This window comes from Pteronotus mesoamericanus, unplaced genomic scaffold (genome assembly GCF_021234165.1).
Source record: "Pteronotus mesoamericanus isolate MK-2021 breed Mesoamerican mustached bat unplaced genomic scaffold, CSHL_Meso_final scaffold_54, whole genome shotgun sequence".
Taxonomy (NCBI): Eukaryota; Metazoa; Chordata; class Mammalia; order Chiroptera; family Mormoopidae; genus Pteronotus; species Pteronotus mesoamericanus.
This window is the reverse complement of record NW_026555321.1, coordinates 19,006,211-19,027,433: the sequence shown is the minus strand read 5'-3', so window position 1 is coordinate 19,027,433 and position 21,223 is coordinate 19,006,211. Positions and strand designations below refer to the sequence as shown.

At 39.8% G+C, this 21,223-nt stretch overlaps 1 protein-coding gene across 1 annotated transcript in view; it reads right to left on the bottom strand.

The window, feature by feature from the left end:
* The window catches only part of COL6A6 (collagen type VI alpha 6 chain), a 109,935-nt gene that overhangs the window by 77,799 nt on the left and 10,913 nt on the right, over positions 1-21,223 (bottom strand). The window contains exons 6-12 of the mRNA XM_054595776.1: positions 20,402-20,977; positions 17,940-18,509; positions 9,925-10,268; positions 9,761-9,839; positions 5,705-5,859; positions 2,224-2,316; positions 981-1,034 (exon numbers count right to left, since the gene is read on the bottom strand). Of these exons, the coding sequence (XP_054451751.1) occupies positions 981-1,034; positions 2,224-2,316; positions 5,705-5,859; positions 9,761-9,839; positions 9,925-10,268; positions 17,940-18,509; positions 20,402-20,977 (1,871 nt within the window). The remainder of the gene's footprint in view (positions 1-980; positions 1,035-2,223; positions 2,317-5,704; positions 5,860-9,760; positions 9,840-9,924; positions 10,269-17,939; positions 18,510-20,401; positions 20,978-21,223) is intronic.

The window sequence follows — 21,223 nt, the reverse complement described above, 5'->3', positions numbered from 1 at the left end:
CTCTCACTGGATCCTGGGCTCCACGTGCCATTCTGCAAACACATAAGTCTCTGACTCAGTTACATGCTCTTGAACACACTGTTCTCTCTGGAGAAATTTCTATTTGTCCTTCAGGTGTCTGCCCAAGCATTAGCCTGTATGTGTATGTAGCCTTCCTCCAAGCCCTAAGTGGCACCAAGGCTGTTACTTGAGGTTGTTAGGTCTGCCACATGCTGTCACACTGCATCTCACTGTTCCTCTACTACAGTCCTTGTGTGTAACAGCTGGAACCATGGTTGTTTTGTCTGCCTTTCCACTAGTCTGGGAGTTACCTGAGGTAGGAATTATGTTTTGTTTTTATTTATATTTATTTCTAGGGCCTACCACTGTATCTGGCACATTGAAAATGCCTTAATACATACCTTAAATGAATAAATGAATTTGTGAGTGAGGACTAGGGTAAATGGTAATGTATAATTGCTGGATGGATGGATGGATGGATGGATGGGTGGGTGGGTGGATGGATGGATGGATGGGTGGGTGGATAAATGGGAGGGAAGATGAAAAAGAGGGAAAGAGGAAATGAAGGGCTAGATGGATGCAAAAAAGAGTGAGATCCTTGACAAATAATGTGGCGAGTTGGTTTACCTCTGCAAAATGGATCAGGAAGGGAGAAATGGCATTGATTTGACTCCCCTGGTGAGGAAAATAACTTTTGCTTTGGGTTCGTTCATTGCAATGTTGGTGGGTGGTGAAAGAAGAGACCACTTGGGTTAATAGGTTAGTAGGTTAATAGACCACTAATGATCACCAGAAGCAAAGCATGATGAGGATTAGGAAAGACCTCTGATATTGCACACAAAGCCTTAGAATATGACTTTCCCCCTGTCTCTGATCTGACACAATGATTTCATATGGTAGGGATGTCCTTGGGAATAAATGAGGCTGCAAAAAACAGACAAACAAAAAAAAAAACAAACAAAAAACACCCTTTAACTTACATCAGTGCCTTCCTCTCCCAGGTAGCCTGCACTGCCTTTAAAGCCTGTGGATCCCTGGAAATAAGTAAAGGAAGAATACATTAGGACTCCACAGAGCAAAATCCAAAGGTAATCAAGAAAATTCTTCAGCATTACAGTTTTATTTTATTTAGAAAAGAGTTTGAAAAAATTAGTTTTCTGCCGCAACCTAGGCTGCATTTATACATATAAAAATAAATGAAATTTTGAGACAAGTATCTAGATAACTCAAGGGTGTGTGGGTGAACCATATCATTGTCCATAAATCTCTCTGGGGTTATATATAGTGCTGGAGTTTTTGCCCAGATAAATGTTCAAATGAGCACAGCTCTAGGATTGATGCTACATATAAAGAAAGAGACCACCCACATTTCTTTCCATTCTTCTTTAGCCCTGTTTTGTCTTTTTTAAAATTCTACCACTTTTTTTTAAAACATGAAATCAAAGCAACAAGGAAATAGTCCAAAAATCTTCTTTAGAGACACAGCCATGGTGATTTGGAAATTATAGTGCTGTCTACAAATTATTTAAGGGTGGTCAAACACACATGCACATCAGCAGCATTGAAATTATTATTAAACACGTCCACAGTATGTTTGTATGTATTTGAACATTTGCCTAAACCCCTAAATAATGGTTTTACATAAGGGTACAAAAACTTCTTTTGGTTAGGAAATATCTGTATATGTTGTTGGTTACCATTTTTGTAATTGACCTGTTCTTGTCTCTACATTTGTGATAACATTTTGGTCTGTCTAGCATTGCATGAAACGTCTTAGCATCTTTTACTATGATAGGGTGGTCTGACCTAGCTTGATTTAGGCAGACTGCACAAAATGTTTTCTCCCTGACTGAGATGACTCTGCAGTCATTAAAAATGGAAGTTGAAAGGACATTGGTGTTCCAGAACTTTTCATTATTCAACATGAGAGATGACAATTGATTTTTCTGCATCACTACCATCAATGCTAGAACACTGGGTAAGCAAGGAGCCTCACAGTTGTTTCCCCTGAGCCTCGTACAAAAGTTTTTAGAAAGACTCCAATTTAGACTGCCAAGGACAAGCCATGACTATCTAGTTTGATGTATAAAAAAAAAAAAGTATAACAATAGGTTATCTGAGAGGCTGTACCTAGAAGTTAAAATCACTCCTTATTTATACCTAAACTCATATCTGAAAGACATACTGCATTTAAATGAAGTGAATCAGAAATCTTAAAATTGCCTTATTCCCGGGGGGTCCAGGATCTCCCCTTGTGCCATCTTCTCCAATGCACTTGCAGAATAAACAGCAGCATGTCCTCTCAGCAACATTGACCTTGAGGGAGGGTAGGAAATACATGACATTTGGTGGCATTGTTTCCCAATCACACGCATAAGCTCACCAGTGTGATTCAGACGCCTATCAGATTCAGAAGCCTGTTCACCATTAAAGAGTGCTCTAGAGAGAATGCATGAGACATTCTTTAGCGTCCGTCTTTCCTTCTGTCATCTGCCATATGAGGTCCACCATGTCAGGACCATAAGGGATTCAGAACCAACTCAAAAGTATTTTTGTGTTCTCAAAATGGTATTAGTTTAGTCATGGTCAACTCATTGCATACTATTGGCCAAAAAGCTCATTTGGCTTTTTCCATAAGATGGCTCTAATAGAGCTTAGTTGTCTTTAACCTCATTCAAAACAATTTTGTAGATTGTACTGTGACAGCTGGCATGTCACTGTGCATTTAAAAAACCCATCAAAATTGGTGAATTTTTGTGCAACCATTTTAATACTGAAGATGGGAGAAAATACACAGCATTTTCAGCATATTATGCTTTATTATTTCAAGAAAGGTAAAAATGCAATTGAAATGTGAAAAAAGATTTGTACACCATATGGAAAGGTGCTGTAACTGATTGAATGTGTCAAAAATGGTTTTGGAAGTTTGGTGTTGGAAATTCCTCGCTGGATGAAGCTCCATGGTGGGGCAGACCAGTTGAAGTTGATAGCAATCAAATTGAGACATTAATTGAAAAGAATTTATGGCCCCTATGTTCCTAGCAGCACTATTTACAATAGCCAAGTGCTAGAAACAGCCTAAGTGCCCATCAGTAGATGAGTGGATTAAAAAAATGTGGTACACTTACACAATGGAATACTACGTAGCAGAAAAAAAGAAAGAAGGAATTCATACCTTTTGCGACAGCATGGGTGGAAGTGGGGACTATTATGTTAAGTGAACTAAGACAGTTGGTGAAAGACAAATACCATATGATCTCACTTATGATTCCTCACTAAGAGGAATCTAATGAACAAAATAAACTAATGAGCAAAAGAGAACCAGAGAGATGGAAACATGGAATAGACTGATAGCTGCCAGAGGGGATGGGGGAATGGTGGAAAGAAGGGGAAGGAATTTGTCAATGAGCATGTATGAATGACCCATGGACATGGACGACAGTGTGGGGATTGATTGTGGGAGTGGGGAATGGGCTGGGCAGAGACGGGCAAAAGGAAACATTAGGAAAACTGTAAAAGAATAAACAAGAATAGAAATAAGTAAAATAGAACAGTCAATGTTATACCATGTGGGAGAAGCCAACATACTCAGAATATCCAAATCAATAAAATTATTGGTGAAAATGAAAAAAAATCTTTTCTTTTACGGAAAAAACCTTACAGACTTTTTGACCAACCCAATAATTGATGTGATTTCCTGTTTCCACCCATCCCAGCACTGACCATAGTGTTATTGATCACCCTATATAATTCTGCCCTCAATATTTTGTCCAATAAAATGAATGCATGCTGCATTTTTTGTTCCCTGTCTTGCGAATTCTTTGAATGCTAAAGGATTTAGATGGTCCCCAATGTCATACTGCTTGGAACTGAGTCCATTGACAGACACTTTCAGAACAGCCTGTGTGTAACAGGATTTCAAAAACACCAATTGCATATTCAACACTTCAGAAGCACTTGCTATAGAGGGTAGGGACACAATGAGAATGTTGCTTGTGAATTTGCTCTACCTATGCTGGCCAAAAAGCCATATTATATATTTTAAAATGTGAGTGAATTTCATCCTGGACCTAGTTAATCATCCCCTGAATGATAGACATATTCTACCGCAGTTTCATAATTAACCCACAAAATTTATTCTTCGGAAAATTCTGTTTATAGTAAATGTCATGATTTGCTTGAGTGGGATAGAATCAATCTTCGTGTTGAGAAGTTTCCCATCAAAATTATACTGTGATGAAAATGAAATCTTCTGTTATAACTATTTAGCAATTTCCCTCTCTGTCTCTTATATAATGCTTCCTTTTTGACGTTAGAAAATTCTTCTTTTTCTGAAAATCTCTGAGAAACCAATAACACTTGAAACATATGAAACCAAGTAATAATAACAAAATAAATTCTCTGTGTTGATATTAGATATCCATTTTCTTTGGGTCACTAAAATCCTTCAATATCAAATTTTCTACTATTAATATTAAAATTAATCTCTGTCTAAAATAAGTTTTTCTTGTATAGTGTTGCATTTATGTAATATTTAAAAACTGACAGACTTGCTTTGAGAAATAACTTCCTTCCTCTATGACTTACTATTACAGATTTCACAGAGTAGGAGACAGAAAAATACATTTTTTAAAATAGACAGTGTCTGCCTATGTACAAAGAAACTGAAACAAAACTTCCATATTCTTTAAACAATTATTTTTACGTAATTACTGCACTGAAGAAATTCTGTTGAAACATCTACTTATATAGACATTCTATAGGTGCAAAATAGCAGGAGCTTGCACTTTATTGGAAAGTGTCCCAATATGTAGGTAATAGGTTTTACAAATGATAAGCAAATTACAAATCACTAGCCATTTATTAAGGTGAAAGTAGTGCCACATAACTTGGTAACACTTAACCACTTTGGTTGGAATTCTTGTACGTTTCTGAAAGAAATACGATTGAAATGCATCTCATACAGACATTGGGGGATAAAGTAGGTCCATAAGGCAAAAATCTCGGTGAAAGCAGCCTTCAAAAATCTTTCAGTCACTGATAAAGTACAACATAGGAGGTCCGTCATCACATTACTAGTTTCCCCTCAACACTGGAGTAGATGGCTCTTTCTCTAGTTTAACCCTAAATGTAACTGGCTCATTTACAGGCCATGTTGTAGGGGAAAAGAACATCTCGGACACTAGAATCAGACTTGGTGTGGCGAGCTACAGCACTTGGGATCCACCAGGGGTGTGAAAACTGGCTGGCTGAGGGAGCAGCTGATTGACTCCCAAGTCTCAGATTGTCTTTGGCACTTACGTTCCATGACTGTGATTTAGCAGGACTGTAGGTGCTGTTTTTTAAATTAAATTTATTGGGGTGACATTGGTTAATGGGATCACATGAGTTTCGAGTATACACTTCTATGATACATGGTCTGTATATTGCATTGTGTGCCCACCACCCAAAGTCAAACGTAAGTGCTGTTTAGTTTCTTTTTCTTCCTTCCTTTTCAGCCGAGCATACAAATTAAACATGCTTTGACATATCTCTACTATCTGGCAGTTCTTTCAAAATATCTTATTTCAGTCATCCACTCATTCAAAAAAGTCTTTCTTCACTCCCAAAGGAACAAATTAGTTCAAATTCATAAGCATAAATATTAAATCTATATACAAAACAAACAAAATTTAAACTCACCTGCCTTTTTTTCTGAACTTACCAGCTGCTTTGACAGTTGGTTCCCAAGATCCCTCATTCCAATAGTGAACTGGGTCTTGTACTGAAATCCTTTCCCAAATTCAATGTGGAGAAGATCAGCCAGGTCACTGGAAGCTGTGGCTCCATCCAGAGCAACAGTTATGAGGGCATTCAGACCTACCCAACACAATTCACAACTCTTCAGGTGAGGAGGGTTTGGGCATTGCAATCTTTGTGCACATGTATCTAAACTGTCATTCTAGGAAAACAGTTGCAAGAGGAACCCTCTTTTCATTGTCCACTTCCCCCAACCACACAGTGTAAATCTGACAGGGAACAAGACTAATCAGAGCGCAAAAGGAATTACATTTTTTGGAACTGATTAACTTGGAAATGGGAAATGATAACAGTGAGATAGGGAGTTTAAAAGGGTCCACAGAGCATGTTCAAGTACAAGGGAATTTATGTATTGGGAAAGTACTCTAAATTTCTGCCACTCCAAGGGGGCTCCTTGGAGGAGTAGTGATGGTATCACCTTGGAGTGCATCAGAAATGCAGAACCTCAGGCCCTGCTCCACTCCTACAGAATCAGAATCTGTTTTAATAAAATCCCTAGGTGATTGGTATGCACATTAAAGAGTGAGGAACAGAGATCTAAATGACCTCATTAGGAATAGATAATCCAGTTAGAACTGGAAGTAGCAAAAGACAGTAAAAGACCTCTTTTCAGGTAATTAGAAACAGATGACACATAAGCATCAGAGTGTGGCTCATAGGTTTTGGGATTTTATAGACCAGGATAGTTCAAAGAAAACTTTTAAGGACTAACAGGGTTGACGTATTTTGCAAAGTAGGAACATTAAATAATGATAGTAATAACCCTGGCAATCATTATGGTGGTGGTAACCATAGCAACAACTGTGCTCTCATTTATTAATAGGTAATATGTGCCTAGAAGTTGGTTAAGTGCTTTACATACATGATCTAATTTGATACAAAAACAATTGTATAGGTATGTAGGATTATAGCTCTGTTTTACAGACAAGCAAACTGAGGATTGCAGAAGTTTAGTGATTGGCTTAAATGGTATTTTTAGGTTTACACCCAGAGAGCCCATTTCTAAAGCATAGGCCCAAAGGACATTTTAACAACAAAAATATACTAAAGACATAATTGTAAACAGCAGTCCTAAAATTGAATAAGCTTAGCTTTATAAAAGCCTGACTTCACTGGCATAAGTTTTCTTAGTTTTGTTATGGATGGGTAAAGAATTCTTTGGCTGGGACATGGAAACCAATGGACTAGAGTAAAGAAATGTTCAGGGCCTTAACTGGTTAGGAGTGCCTTCTGATGTAAGTTTCTATGTGATTTTGAATGGAGTGAGGAGCAGGTGAAGAGGAGAATGCAGAGAATAAAGTTTCAGGGACGCATTGGGGAAGCTCAAGTTCTAGGAGAGGGAAACAGTGTGTTTGGCTGAAGTGAAATGAAGGAGAAACACCAGGGAATAGGGTGACCAGCATGTCCTGGTTTGGGTGGACTTTCCTGGTTTTTGTGCTGATAGTCTCTGGCTTGTCTCAAGCAAACAAGGACAGTTAGTTACCCTTCCAAAGATGAAGATGAGGAGAAAAGGGACGAGGGGAAGGCTGGCATGGGCAATGGGGAATGCTGACTTCGTCAGCTGGAGTAAATGATTAAGGGAAGGCGTGTTAATAGGTTTATTAATAAGCGGGGGCGGGTGGCAAAGTCTCACATCTGATTTTAAGTTACAGGAAATTTAAGAGTTTGAGAACCATGGAATTGTTGATTTGCAGGAAATATTCATAGACCTATTATTTGTAACTGCTTTTCTCAGGAAAGGGATTCTAATCCTGCTCCTTTCAGACTTATCCAATAAATGAGACATATGATCTTAAATATAATGTCTTTGATTCTTAGAAATATATTAAGGAAGAAAAGATTTCAAACATTGAGAAGATAAATAATCATTGAGTAGATTCTAGAGTAGTAGATCTTTAAAAATTAAGAAACTAAATCAAATCCCAATCCACATGCATTAGTTATAAAGCCACATCCACCATTGAGGACCTTTTTCTCCTGGTCTCTTCCAGTTTCATGGTGATTGCATAGTTAACATGTGTAAAATATAGCAGTTTACATGGCCTAAAGTTAGGGAGGTTCTCCTAGGTCAATACATCATAGGTCCCAGCCTCGCCTGAAATCATATGTTTAAATATGGGAAGCCAGAGCTAGAGATATTCCATGTCCATTTGACACTATCCAACGAACATTGTGCCCATCATCCCTTTGTCTCTCCCCAAAGATTCTGAATTTCTGAGCATATGAGAAAAGAAATGTAGCTTCTGAAGTTGAAATCTATTTATTAAATTTTCCTTGAGTGTTGGAAGAATAAAGATTGGTCTTAGAAATCTAGGTGTTCTAAGAAAAACTTGCCCTGGCTGGTGTGGTTAAGTGGAATGAGTGCTGGCCTGTGAAACAAATGGTTGCTGGTTCAATTCCCAGTCAAGGCACACATGCCTGAATTGAAGGCCAGGTCCCCAGTAGGGGTTGCACGAGAGGCAACCACACATTTTTGCTCCCTCTCGCCCTCCCCTTCCTCTCTCTCTAAAAATAAATAAAATCTTTAAAGAAAAAAACTTCCTGAAGGAAACTCTGATGTGGTCTGTAAGATGTACATCTTTCCTCACCAGAGAAATTCTGAAATTAAAAACAAAACAAAACAAAAAACCTACCCACCCAAACTAAGCACTCTAGGGCCTTGTTTATTAAAATTTCCACTACAGCTCATAAAATAAATGCTAAGGTTTGATAGAATACAGAGAAAGCAGCTTTAGTAAATAAAGGGCAAAATAAAAGTCTTTACTGTCCACCTCCAGCTGTAAATTCAGTGAACTTGGCAATTTGTTTTGCCAAGATTGGAGAGGGAGAACCAAAGAGCAAAGACAAAATCCACTCAGTCTCTAATAACTAACCTTGGAGGCAGATGTCTTAGGTTCAGATTCTCTAGAAACAGGGCCTGAGATAGCAATTTGGCTGCACACAATTTATTAAGGAAGTGCTCTCAGAACAAAGGGGTGAGGGAAGCAGGACAGGGCAGGAGAGGAGCTGAGCAGGACAGTGTTTCAGCTGGAGTCATGATCCCATGAGGAAATTGGAGCATAAATCACACCATATGGTGTTATTTTGAGCAAAGATTCAACTCTTTGTATTCTACCTGCTACCAGCGGTGGGGCAGGGAGTAACCTTTCAGGTGAGGTGGCAGCACCTCAAGGGTGAGTCCTCAGAGAAGGGGGACCTGGGAGTTGGTAGCAGCCAACACTCCCAGCTGGAGGTTGGGGGATCCTGGCTGGAAGAGGGAGGCTGGGTGAGGCACCAACAGCATCCACTTATAGGAAAAATGAACATTGTGGCCATAGGAAAAAGGTTCTCTTCTTAGTCAAACCCAAACATTTGGATGCACTTTTCTTCCACTGTTCATAATTTTAGTAGGAACGATAGTAAACCAGATTGGGCACTGGTTCTTAAAGCCTAAAGAGTCGCACCAGAGCTCTAAAATCTCATAAACACTATGGTTGGCCTCTCTATGGTCTGAAGAAAGGAAGTAATTAACAAGTCCCAAACAATGAGTAAACTTGTCCAACAATGCTTGCAACTCAGAAAACTTTAAGAGTGTTAGAAGAAAATAATCCCACTTTCCCATTCTTTGGTCAAAGAGAAGTGCCTGGTTCACTTCTGTAGATACTAAAGTAGTAGTAATGTTAGATGATGTGAGGCAAGGTTAGGCAGGAACACTCTCCAGGAAAGCTTAGGAAATACAAATACAGTAATAGAAGAGGAAGAATAAGACTTTGTATTCAGTGCTGTTTCATATACATAGGGCATGAGGAAGAAAGGACATGTCAAAATCTTCTGAGAACTCATTTGCTCTGTCCAGTGCACACAGAATGGAAAGGTTGGCAAATTCTGGGTTGAGTGCTTACAAACTGAAGAGCCAGAGTTGAGTTCTGAGATTAAAAAATTAAAAAACCTCCCTTTCCCACTCCTCCCCCATGTTTAATACCTTCTTTTCGAAGCTCATCAGATTTTTGTTCAAGTGTTTCAACATCATCATCTAGTCCATCCGAAAATAAAAGAACCACCTAGGAAAGTAGTCAAAAAGGAAACATGAGTAAGAAGTAGGTCATTGCAGCCACAGACCAACACATAAATTTCAAATCAAGTTACCTTGCCTCGAGCAGCCGATTTATTCTGAAATGCATCCCACAGGGAACTCAACAAGTTTGCATTGAGAAAAGACGGTCCTTTAACTGTTACATTCTTCAGGCTATTCAGTATGTTTTCACTGTAGATCTCAAACTTGGGCGAATATTTTTCCGTGGCGTTCATTACTTGAAAAGCGATACTAACCTGAGTCTTTGTGCCCACCTTACAGCTTACCCCATTAAGGGAGCTGACTGCACGTAAGACATCTTGCAGGTAGGTTTCCATCCAAGGTTGACCATCAAGCAAAGTCTGCTCCTGCTGCTGAGTTGAGAGGTCAAATCCTACCACGATGTCCACAAAACAACCTAGGGTTCAAGGGAAAAGCATATCTTAGATCAAGTAATTGCCCTATTTGACTTGGATGCCATGTTTGAATCAAGGGATTTGGAATTCTTATTTCTATTCCAGTTACAAAGTTGAAAAACAAGAAAAAGCATTAGGGAATCATGGAAGAGGCTCAGAATCACTCTTTCATAACCTATAAAAGTATAAATACATAATGTTCTTTTTCATTGGTATAAAATCTAGATGATTCTATAATAAAGTTCTGAAAAATTTTACTGCGGACATTGGAAAAACTATGCAGTCATTTAAATGTCTAAAATATATTGTGGAAATGTTAATAGTCTAAAAAAGCAAATTTATATCATGCTACTTATCAATTCAGGTCATTCAACAAATACTAAATTATAAAGAAATATAAAAACATTTGCATAAAATCCTTTAGAAAAAGAAGTCACAAAAACTTGTCTAAAGGAATGATTTTGATGATTTGCCTCTCCAAAAAGAATCTGTTTCCTTTTTTCTGTCTTCTAAAATCCACTCAGAAAAAGTAAAAAGAGAAACAAATGCTCCAAAAGATCCTTTGAGATCTTACTTGGTTTAAGTCCCACAGGAGAAGACCCTGGGTGCCAAATTACCCACCCTTCACCATCTCAGAAAGGGTCCTACCTTCAGAGCTCAGCCACTCAGAAAGGCGAAGCCAAAACCACATAGGATTCAAGAATTACTCAGAGAAGTATTACATTGAAAATGCTTTGCTCCTGTATTTACTAACTCCAGGGACATTTAAGCACTGGAGAAACTAGAAGGGACTTGATACTTTAAGCTGAGCCTGGTAAAGGGAAGATTGTTAGAGAAGAATCAAGTCATGTGACATATTGTATACACTCTTCTTTCAAGAACTTGTAGCTTGGCTAAAATCTTCAACCTTTTTCAATCAATTCAACACACACAGCTTGCTTGGTAAGTTAAAGGGGAAGCATGTATATTTTTAATTTGCTTTGTTTAGATAAGCATTTTTTCAGGTATTTGTTGTGCAGACAAACGCCTGCCTTCACTACCTGGACTCTGCCAGACACACTGGTCAGTGGAACATTTGCAAATCTTTGAAACTAAAATGTCAGTTTCAATTCTTAAAACAAGGGCCAGTAACCTGATTCATTTTTAATGAAAAAAGAGTCAGGTGAGGGAAAATAAAAGTCATAATTGATCATCAGCTTTCACCATGACATTTGAAGTAAATCAATATGTTATCCAGAAAATCTGAAAGGTAGGTTTTCTTATTTTACTGTACTGACTTTACTGGAAAAAAAAAATCTCTTCTCCAATATTCAGAAAGGTGAAAAGAAAGAAGCTAATCAGAAGGAAGCATCGGAATATGTCCTTTCCAACATTCCTCTTGAGTCTATATCCTTTCATTTTTATCTTGAGATTGAAAATTTCCCCCTTATATGAGCATTGTTTTAACCCCTGACCAGAAAACTGTTCATCAACCAAAATATGTTACTGCCTTCCAGGAAAACAGTCTCTTGTGGAAAAAAGCAAACATTCACAGAAATGCCAAAATGTCATTGAGTAATCCTGGGTACTGTCCCCTATAGAAATTGAGTACTTTAATTTTTTTTGTTTGTTTAGACTACTAAAAGGACAAACTCTAGTAAATAAGTTTCTCGTGTTTCTTTAACTCATTCCAGTTGACAAATAATCCCATAATAATGTGGTCCAAGGAACAGAATTTGGGGAGCAAGTCCAGAGTTAGCAGCTATGCGTCTAAATCCAATTGGAGGAACTAGGTCATACTAAGCAAGTGGACTGTCATGTAATGGTCTTGTAAACTCTACAGAGACATCTGCTCTGGAATTAGGAGACTTCAAAGTTAAGAAGAGGCAGGGATCACTTGGGAATTGAGCTAGGGAGCAGGCTAAAATTGGATTTCCAAAGAGAAATGAAAGATGACATTAGGAGAGCAGGAGTACAAATAGTAAAGGGGTAGTAGTGCAAGAGAGATTAAGAAGGTAATCACAGGACTGGCTATAGAGGATGATAAAAAGGAGAAGTAAAACAAGTGTAAGCATTTGACTAATCTTCACAAACAGCATGTGGAAGCCTGGAGGGGAGAGATCTCTGAGCGGGAAGGCACAAAGTTTAATGTTAGTCACATGCTGGTCATGACTCTGTTCCTGCGAAATAACCTGGCAAGTTCTCTTAACCTCTCTGGACATTAATTTTCTCACCTATGGAAATAAGATTATACATTTCAAAATAAAAATTCAAAAGACAGAAAAGAATGGATTGGAGTGACAGTTACAGTCTCACGGTGCACTGCCAGACCCGAAAGCTGGTTTTATTTTTTATTGTTGCTCAAGAACGGTTGTCTCCATTTTCCTACCACAAACTGGTTTTAATTAACTGACTTAAAAGAAAGTCCTTAATTTGAGTTGATGATGGCGAATGCTTATTAAGAAATACTGCCAAGAAGGTAGGCTATATTAATAAGATTAGAAGATAGATTCTTGAGAAAATAGAGCGGAAAGTCAGACTGTTGGCAGTTACGAGCTAGGATAAAAGAAATTTGTTTACGACCTTTGAAAGACGCTGTTATCTTAAATTAAAAAAAAAGAGAGAGAGAATGATCTAGAAAATATAGGTACTGTAAAAGACCTAGATTATATACCTCCCAGATTTGCTTGGACCTCCCACCCCTAAACGCACCCACTCAAGAACTTGGACATTTGTCACCTGGAGAGCCTCAGCTACCACCACTGTCTGGTCTCCTAACACTGTTGGGGCGCGGGATTTGACATGGCCTCCATCATGCTCTCTGCAGCAGGGCCGCAGTGATTCCAGTGCCCGCGTCCAAGCCAAATCTACTTGTGGGTGTCCTGGCTCCCTCCACCCCATCCAGCCACAGATAGAAAGCACTGTGGGTTCTGCACCTGGTTTCCCCAGAGGGCTGGGTGACACAGCACAGTAGGGTGGCAGAGTTAATTCTCCATGGGGTAAACTCTGACCAATGAGAGGCCATAGATGGGAAGGAACTGACAGATTAATCTTCTCCTTTATTCCCTGGAAGGTCTGGTCTATGCAGTGGTTCTGCGCAGCTTCCTTGATGCTCTGCATGACCAACAGGCTGGTAATGCTTTTTCAAGAAGCTGTAGCTAGTTTGGTGATGTCTGTTTTATATTACCCCTCCCCTCCCTTTCCTGTATTACTTCCCTTCCACTCACTCTTGCTTCCCTGGGATAGTATTACCACTAAAGCGCTGGCACATAAATTATTAGCACAAACTTTGCCTTGAGCTCTGTTTTCTAGAGAACCCACAAAAGGCAGGAACATACAGAGGTCCTTGCCAAGAAAAGTGGGAAATGACCTTTTTTTTCCTTATATTTCCCATACTTCTTGAATCAAAACCCAAGGGTATCTTTTACTTCACTTTAATCAGACTGGCTTTTTGCTTCATCTCCTTTTTGATTCATCTATCCCTGGTGATGCAAAAGACAAGAGGTACTCTTGATTCTTTGGCTAATTATGGCTCCATGCCAAAAAAGGAAAAAAAAAAAAAAGGCAGGACTTTAATATCCTGAGAACTGCCCAGTCTTCTCTAGGTAGTCAGAACAGCCAGGCTCAAAGGCAAATCAGGGAAATAAGCGTGAATGAACATTTAAAAACCAAACCAAACCAAAACCCCAGACTTTGGATTTAGATGCTTGGGGAGCTTGGTGTTATCTTAGGATATTACATTTGAATATGGCTCTGAAAAGTTGTTAATATATTAAAGTTCCTAAACCAAGAAACTCTTGGTAAATTGTCCTTCTATGAACTAACCTCATCACTCCATGTACTTTCCGTTTACAAGATCACTTCAGTACGCCCTCTGCAAACTCTATAATAGTTATTCATATTCACTGAACATTTACCACACACTGTCCATCCACAATCTCACTTATCCTTATGAGACACAGACCAAGGAGGAACTCTTCTGCAGCAGAGGCAGCTGTGACAGAGTTATTACTGTCTCACAGTTATTACTGGATCTGAATTCCACGTGTGGGGGCTTGCCTAGAGTCCATATGCCAAACCACCTTGCTTTACCACTTTCTGCCTAGCCAGTGATGAGAGGTCAGGTGGGTTACTAGTTCTGCCACTAGACTGTGATGTTGGAAGTGACAGCCAAACAGTGGGCGGTTTCTTTAGGGAGCAGCAGCTTGTGGAAACAATGTCAAGGTACAAATCCATGATACCTTAAGTTCCAGTATAAATTGGTGAAGCGGAACACTGAGACACTATTTCTTCAGGACTTGGACATCAGATACTGTAGAGAACAACTGTATCAAGAAAACAGCCAGTGTAATTTAACAACAAAAAATAGGGTTGGAGTCAGACAGACCTAGGATTCAAAATTTTTTTAGTCTGTTACTTCCTGTATGTTCTGGGTCAAGTTAGCAATATTTCATGGAATCCCTTTTTCTTCATTTATAATTGGGAATAAAAATATACACCACATAAGGTTTGGGGAGACTAATGAGACAATGCACTTACAATGCTTAGAGCACCATGCCTGACCCTTTATAGATGCTCAAGTCTTAGTCACTTCCCTCATATCTCCATCACCAATGAGAAAACAAAAAAGGGACAGTGATGTCTCCAAAGTCATGCATATTTTAATAAGAAGCAAAGCTAGATGTTCAGGCTGTGAGTCTGGCTGCTGTCTGATTTCCCTGAGTTGAGAGTTCATAGTCTAAGAAGAACAGGCATCCTCTAATATATTTTCACATGCCTTTGAAGTTTTATCAGTATTCATTCCAGCCTCATCAGTCCTTAGCCCACGGCTTGGCTACAAAGGCTTCGCATTCTTGCTTGCTGCAGTAATGACTTCAAGTTTATCCGGAGTACTTTCCTTATTTATTTTTATGCTCGTGACTGTTTCCTTTAAAGAACACTCACTCACTACTTGAAGCATATACTCCTGGCTTTGACTTTCCATATGTCTTCTTTTTTTACTCTTCCCTAAGTAGAGACTAACTAGATAGTTCCAAGATAATTTTTTTCCTAATAGTTCATTGCAAACAAGTATTCCATGTGAAATGGGAAGTGAATGTGAAAGGTGTGGCTGAGATCACCAGACACATTCCAAAGGATGGGGAGTGGATGAAGCAGGATCTAGAAAGGCAATAGTCCCTGATCAAGTATGGGGCTCTTAAGCGTTAGCCTACACATTGGGTCTTATAAAAGATTTGAACTTGAAGTTTGGAAGAGCATTTTTGGAGAGAGCTCTTGATGTGCAGTGACCTCTCTCACCACACACACACATATACAAGGAAAGGAGGTTATTTCCTCTTTAAGTCAATAGAGAGGAGCTTTAAATGATGTCTTGGAGAGGATACAAACCTAGAAATTCTAAAGAACGAGATACAGAATGGCATGCGGCTCTCTCTGCAAAGGAGAGGTGGCCACGCTGGGGGTGGGGAGCATATAGCTTCCAGTGCTTCTCAGGGAAATTGATATGTTATTGTTTCCCTTGGAGCTGCTGTGGTTATGTGTAAGAAAGAGCTGTCATGGGCTCCTCTGATCTCCTGTCCAACAAGGCTACCCCTGGAAGGGCGAAATAAAGCTGAAGGCATCATCAGAAGATCAGAGGCTGAGAAAGGCATAAGGCAACGTCTGGAACTGAGACACGCCCGTGCTCTTTGGCAAAACTATGGTGGAAAGCTCCCCTGAGAGATGTGATTTGGTGGGGCGGGGATGCAGATGAAGGCAGACAGGTGGGAAAATCTTTGAAGGACCCAGGAACAGACCCAACTTTAGATATGGGCTACCATCACAGAAAACCAATTCCTGACAAGTGCCATCAGGTGCCCACTTCCATGCGGCTCTTCAGCTCTTCTCCCTTCCCCAGCCCATGCTGGGGAGGCCCAACAGCATGATTAACAAGAGGACAGGGCCTAGGAGAAGGATGGAGAAGTGAGAGGTGGGACCAATGGGTAAAATGCCAACCACATGTAACCTCTTTTCTGTGGCTGGTAGGGGAAGCAGAGGAACCTTGAATGAAGTTTAAAGTTTTCATAGTTCCACTGGGATGGACCTATTAACCACCAAGAAGAGGTTGCCTTATCTCTGAAAAGTAAAAAGAGGTGAGAGAGGAGCTGGCCCCCATAAAAAAACTTAAGGGTCAGTGGTAGACAAAAATAGAGCACTTTATAATTACATCCCTGGTATCATACTTATTCAAAGTAAGAGGCGGGGACCCCCCCAAAACAGGAATTATCTTCTGGAGGGTGGGCCCCTTGTAGTACAGGTTTCCCCCTCTAGACGAGTGTTCTAGGAACCCACCTGTATCAGTGTACCAGCTGGCATTGTTGTGAGGGGCCACATTCAGCTTCAGTGAATTTTTTTTTGAAGACTCAATGCATTTGCCCATTTCATGATGGACGATTTATATGTGCACCTGCCCACCATGCTGAGTGTTCAGCAGTTTTTGACGAAAACAGCATGACCCCTGTGCCCCACCCTCCCTACTCACTCAATCTTGCCTTGAGCAACTTTTATTTTTGGTTTCCCCGGAAGAAAAGAGTCCTCAAAAGGAAACATTTTGCCAATGTGGAAGAGGTGAAACAAAAAATGGCAGAAGCACTAAAAGGCATCAAAATCGACAAGTTCAAAAACTGTTTTGAGCAGTGGAAAAAATGTCTCATTAGGTGTATTGCATCACATGGAGAGCACTTTGAAGGTGACTGAAGTTTAAACATGTAAGAATAAATAAACAATTTTTTATAAATAAATTCTGGGGTTTTTTTGGGGTCCCCCTCCTAAAATTTAAACATGCATTTTCTCACTGAAGCTTCACAGTGATCTTCTGAATTAGGTGCTGTTATTGTTCACATTTTACAGATGAGAAAATAAAACTTATAGAAGCTAAGAAACGTGTCTAAGAAAAAGTGGCCATCGAGCAGGGATCTGTAGCCTGGAAGTCCATCTCTGGAACTGCCACTTAACAACCATGTAAGCTTTTCTCTCCCTGGTGAAAATCCAGGGTGTTTACCATAGATAATTATACAGGATCACGGCCAATGTGTTGGGTGCTTTTTAAAAATAGAAAAAGTTATCCATCCTTCAAAACCTTTCCTCCCATCTGTTGGGGAAAAAAATGTCACAATGTGCTGACTTTAAAGAAGTTACTAATTTCTGCAGTAAAGTTTCATAATAAAGATATAAACCTTTAAACACATTGCCTACATCCCTATACCGGCACACTTAGGCCCTATTGCTAGGCAACCAAAATCTGTCAAATAGTTTATTTCTCTGATATATGTTCTCCAGCCTCTGAAACCAACCAGATTGTACACAAAGGCTTTTTCCTCACACGTTCTGAGATGGAAGGATTCCCATTCACAAAGGGGACATGCTCTCCCAGGAGACAGGGAAAAAAAGACAAGTCTCGCAAAAGCCCTGCTTCTCAATCCACAAGTCTCTCTCTCTCTCTCTCTCTCTCTCTCTCTCTCTCTCTCACACACACACACACACACACACACACACACATGTGCGTGCGCGTACACGCTCATGGTAGCTGTGTAAAGTTCAATCTGAAATGCAGAGGCACAAATCTAAATTCTCCCACCAGCGATAAACAGAGCTTGAGGACAATGTGGATGAAGACAGGGGAGGAATAAACATGAGGAGCACATCTGAATACTTACTGCTGTCACCCCCCGAAGTGCAGATGTTGCGAATTATCCTTTTCTTGACCTTAAGCAGTTCATCAAAGTTATGAACCGTAAGTTTTTTACTTGCAGTCCCGGTGATCTGAATAAGCTGCTGGTCATCCACACTCCCGATGCCCACAGTGTAGATATCGATACCTTTGTGTCTCAGGTCTTCAGCAGCCTGAGCCACCTCATCTTGGGACATGCCATCTGTAAGGACCAGCAACACCTGTGGGGTACCTACATTTATCCTGCTGCCCATGTGTGGCTGAAAGTACTGCCCCACATTTCGGAGTGCAGAGCCAATGAGTGTGTTTCCATTAATCTGATGGATGTTTTCAATCTGAAGTGATATCTCCCCTTTGTCTGTGAACTTTCCCAGTGGAAACTCTGGCTGATAGGTATGGCTAAACTGGGCAGCTCCTATACGCACTCTGTTGACACTGACATCAAACTCTTGAACAACAGATGCCAAGAATGCCTTCATCTTCTTGAAGTCTTCATGAAGAATGCTAGTGGAACCATCCAGGAGGAAAACAAGATCTACTTTTTCAATTTCACAACCTACAAGGAAGAGGAAAGGGAACAACAAAAAAAATTAGATTGTTGTTCTTTTTTTCACCCAATCTGAGTAAACTAAGTGTTTGTAGTTATATGGAAATGGTATTTCTGAAAGTGGTTACTTATCTCATGCTGCCCCATGGTCATGTTAATTGGAGAAGAAATAAAAACAATCAGTTCATAAAGGTGGCACTAGGCATGAACAACTCTCACATCTTTTATGCTGCTCTAAGTTTTTCCATTTGGTCTTATACTACTTTCTTTTCCAAGGTGCCAGAGAATTGGAGGGGGGGAGTGTGCTACAGAAAACTTGTCCTTACCTGCAATCCTGCTCTCAGCCTGCTGGAAACCCAGCGACAGCAGCAGCATAGCAAGGAAAAACAAAATAGCACACACCCATTTAGAGATTCAAATCACAGCGCAGATGGACTGTAGGACTGAGTTAGCCTCCCTGGACAGCAGAGCCAATAAGTACTTTCCTTGTTCAAGACACATTGAAGTTTTAAAATCATGCCTTCTGACATCTATGTCGTCAGTTTTTCACTCTTTTGGTCCCCTTTAAGGTACATATAGGTAAAGATTTCTACTTGAGAATAATGTTTTTGAACAAACAATGCATTATAGTTTAGAGATGCTTTCTTTGTATTAACACATAAAACACAAGACAGACTATGAAGGACCACAGCCAGTGAACAAGTTATGCTTGGCATGGGTCCTCCTTAGCCTGCTGGTAAGCATTAACGTTTCCCTGAATTCTCCAGAGGCCTCACCGTTGACCCATCTTGCTTAATTCTCATGTTAGCCTGGTGAAAAATTAAAGATGTCAGACAGTTCCACACCTGAGATATGCAACAGAGAGAGAAAAAGAAATAGGATAAATAGATTCTTCAGGAATTAAGTTATTAAATTTCTTTGTTTCAGATTCAAGTAAAGGAAATAAAGTACTTTTTTTCTGCCCAAGGGAATACTTTCCATTCAAAAATGCAGTATCAGCTTCTACAGTGAACTTGTAAAGGACAGATCAAATTTTAGGCATTGGCCACTGGAAGGTAGGAGATCTGTCCCAGTCTCCAGAAAGACTCAGAAAGATTTGGTTAGTTTTGTGAAAGAAAAAAATAGTAGTTACATTCTTAGGAGGCAATGCATATGAAAACCAGAAAAGTTAATATTTAAAAAGAATTGCACCAAGATGGTAGAATCCTAGATTAATAGCAATTAATCTAATAAAAAATAGTACTTTTAGTGTGATACTCTTAATAAAGAATTTTAATAAATCATGATCTCCCTTTGAGAAGGTGTGAAATGACATGAAATGAATACATACATACATACATACATACATACATATGTACATGTGACAATGCAACCTCCAGATGCTGGAATAGAAACACAGCATCCAGGACACAGGAAGTCTTACTGTACTCTGCTCTGGAAACATCTGGGGTTGGAAAAGAAGGTTTATCATTGGGCTCCATGTCTTAAACAAGCTTGTATCACAACACAAATAGGTGAAGGACCTGGGGAATTGTAGCCTAGAGGAGAGACTTCAGGAAATGATCGCTGATTGTTAGGAAGAGACGGAATTTGACTTCTTCTGTAAAGAGCAGGAAGAAGAACTATTGGATGGAAATGACATGGAAACAAATTTGTGCTCCAATTAAAAAAAGCTTACACCCAAAATAATGAACTCCCCATCATCAGGAGAGCTTAGGCAGAAGTGAGTTGGAATGTTGTGGAATGCATTCCTCTTTGGGGAGATGGGTAGATGAGATGTCCTATCAGACAATTAGTGCTGCTTCTCTCCTGTTCGGACAACTTGCTCCTAAAGGATATTGCTTTCTCCCCCATTTGGGCCTCTGCTGACAATGAAGAAAAACTTAATCGACAAAACTTACCTGCTTGTGAAGAGTTACACACACTGGCTGACACATTTGAAAATATCCCCTTCAAGCCTCCAAAAGTCTCCACGAAGAAGTACTTGTCAGGAGACCCTGCCATGGCTAGCAGCTCCACGGGACGAGCGCCAGCAATCCCCACGGCCAGGACAAGAATGCCTTTGTTTCGCAAGGCCTCGGCTGTGGCATTGAGCTGTTTTGAATCGTGGGATTCCCCATCGGTGATCACGATGAGGACTTGGGGGACCCCTTGGTGCATGCGGCTGCCCCGGGCTTCGGTGAACATGTGGTCTGAGAAGCCTAGGGCCTTGGCGGTGTACGTGTCGCCCCCCTTGACAGAGTCATGCTGGAGCACTGAAATTATCTCAGATTTTGTGTTGAGGTTATCCAGGTAAAACAGCACCTCTGGGTTATCAGCATACTTCATAGCCCCAAACCGGACCTGATTCTTGCCAACATTAGCTTTTTTCACCAAGTCTATCATGAAATCCTTCATGATCGTATATTCATTATTGTCGATGCTGCCAGAGCTGTCAATTACAAATACAATGTCTAAAACTTCGTATCGCTTGCAATCTAAGAGGAGAAATGAAAATCATGAGATTAGCTTTTGACATCATGGAAGACTCACCTGCCCTCATCTGCTTTTTAATTGTGTCTCCTCTCCATGGGATCAAACTGTATATTAGAATGTCCATTCCTTAGATAACATACACAATACACGTATATTTGTGTTGCTAGTATATAGTAATACTTAATTAGGTTAGTTTTCAGGATAAATCTGATGTAAAGTGAAGCATTCTGTTGGGGAGAACATGCTTT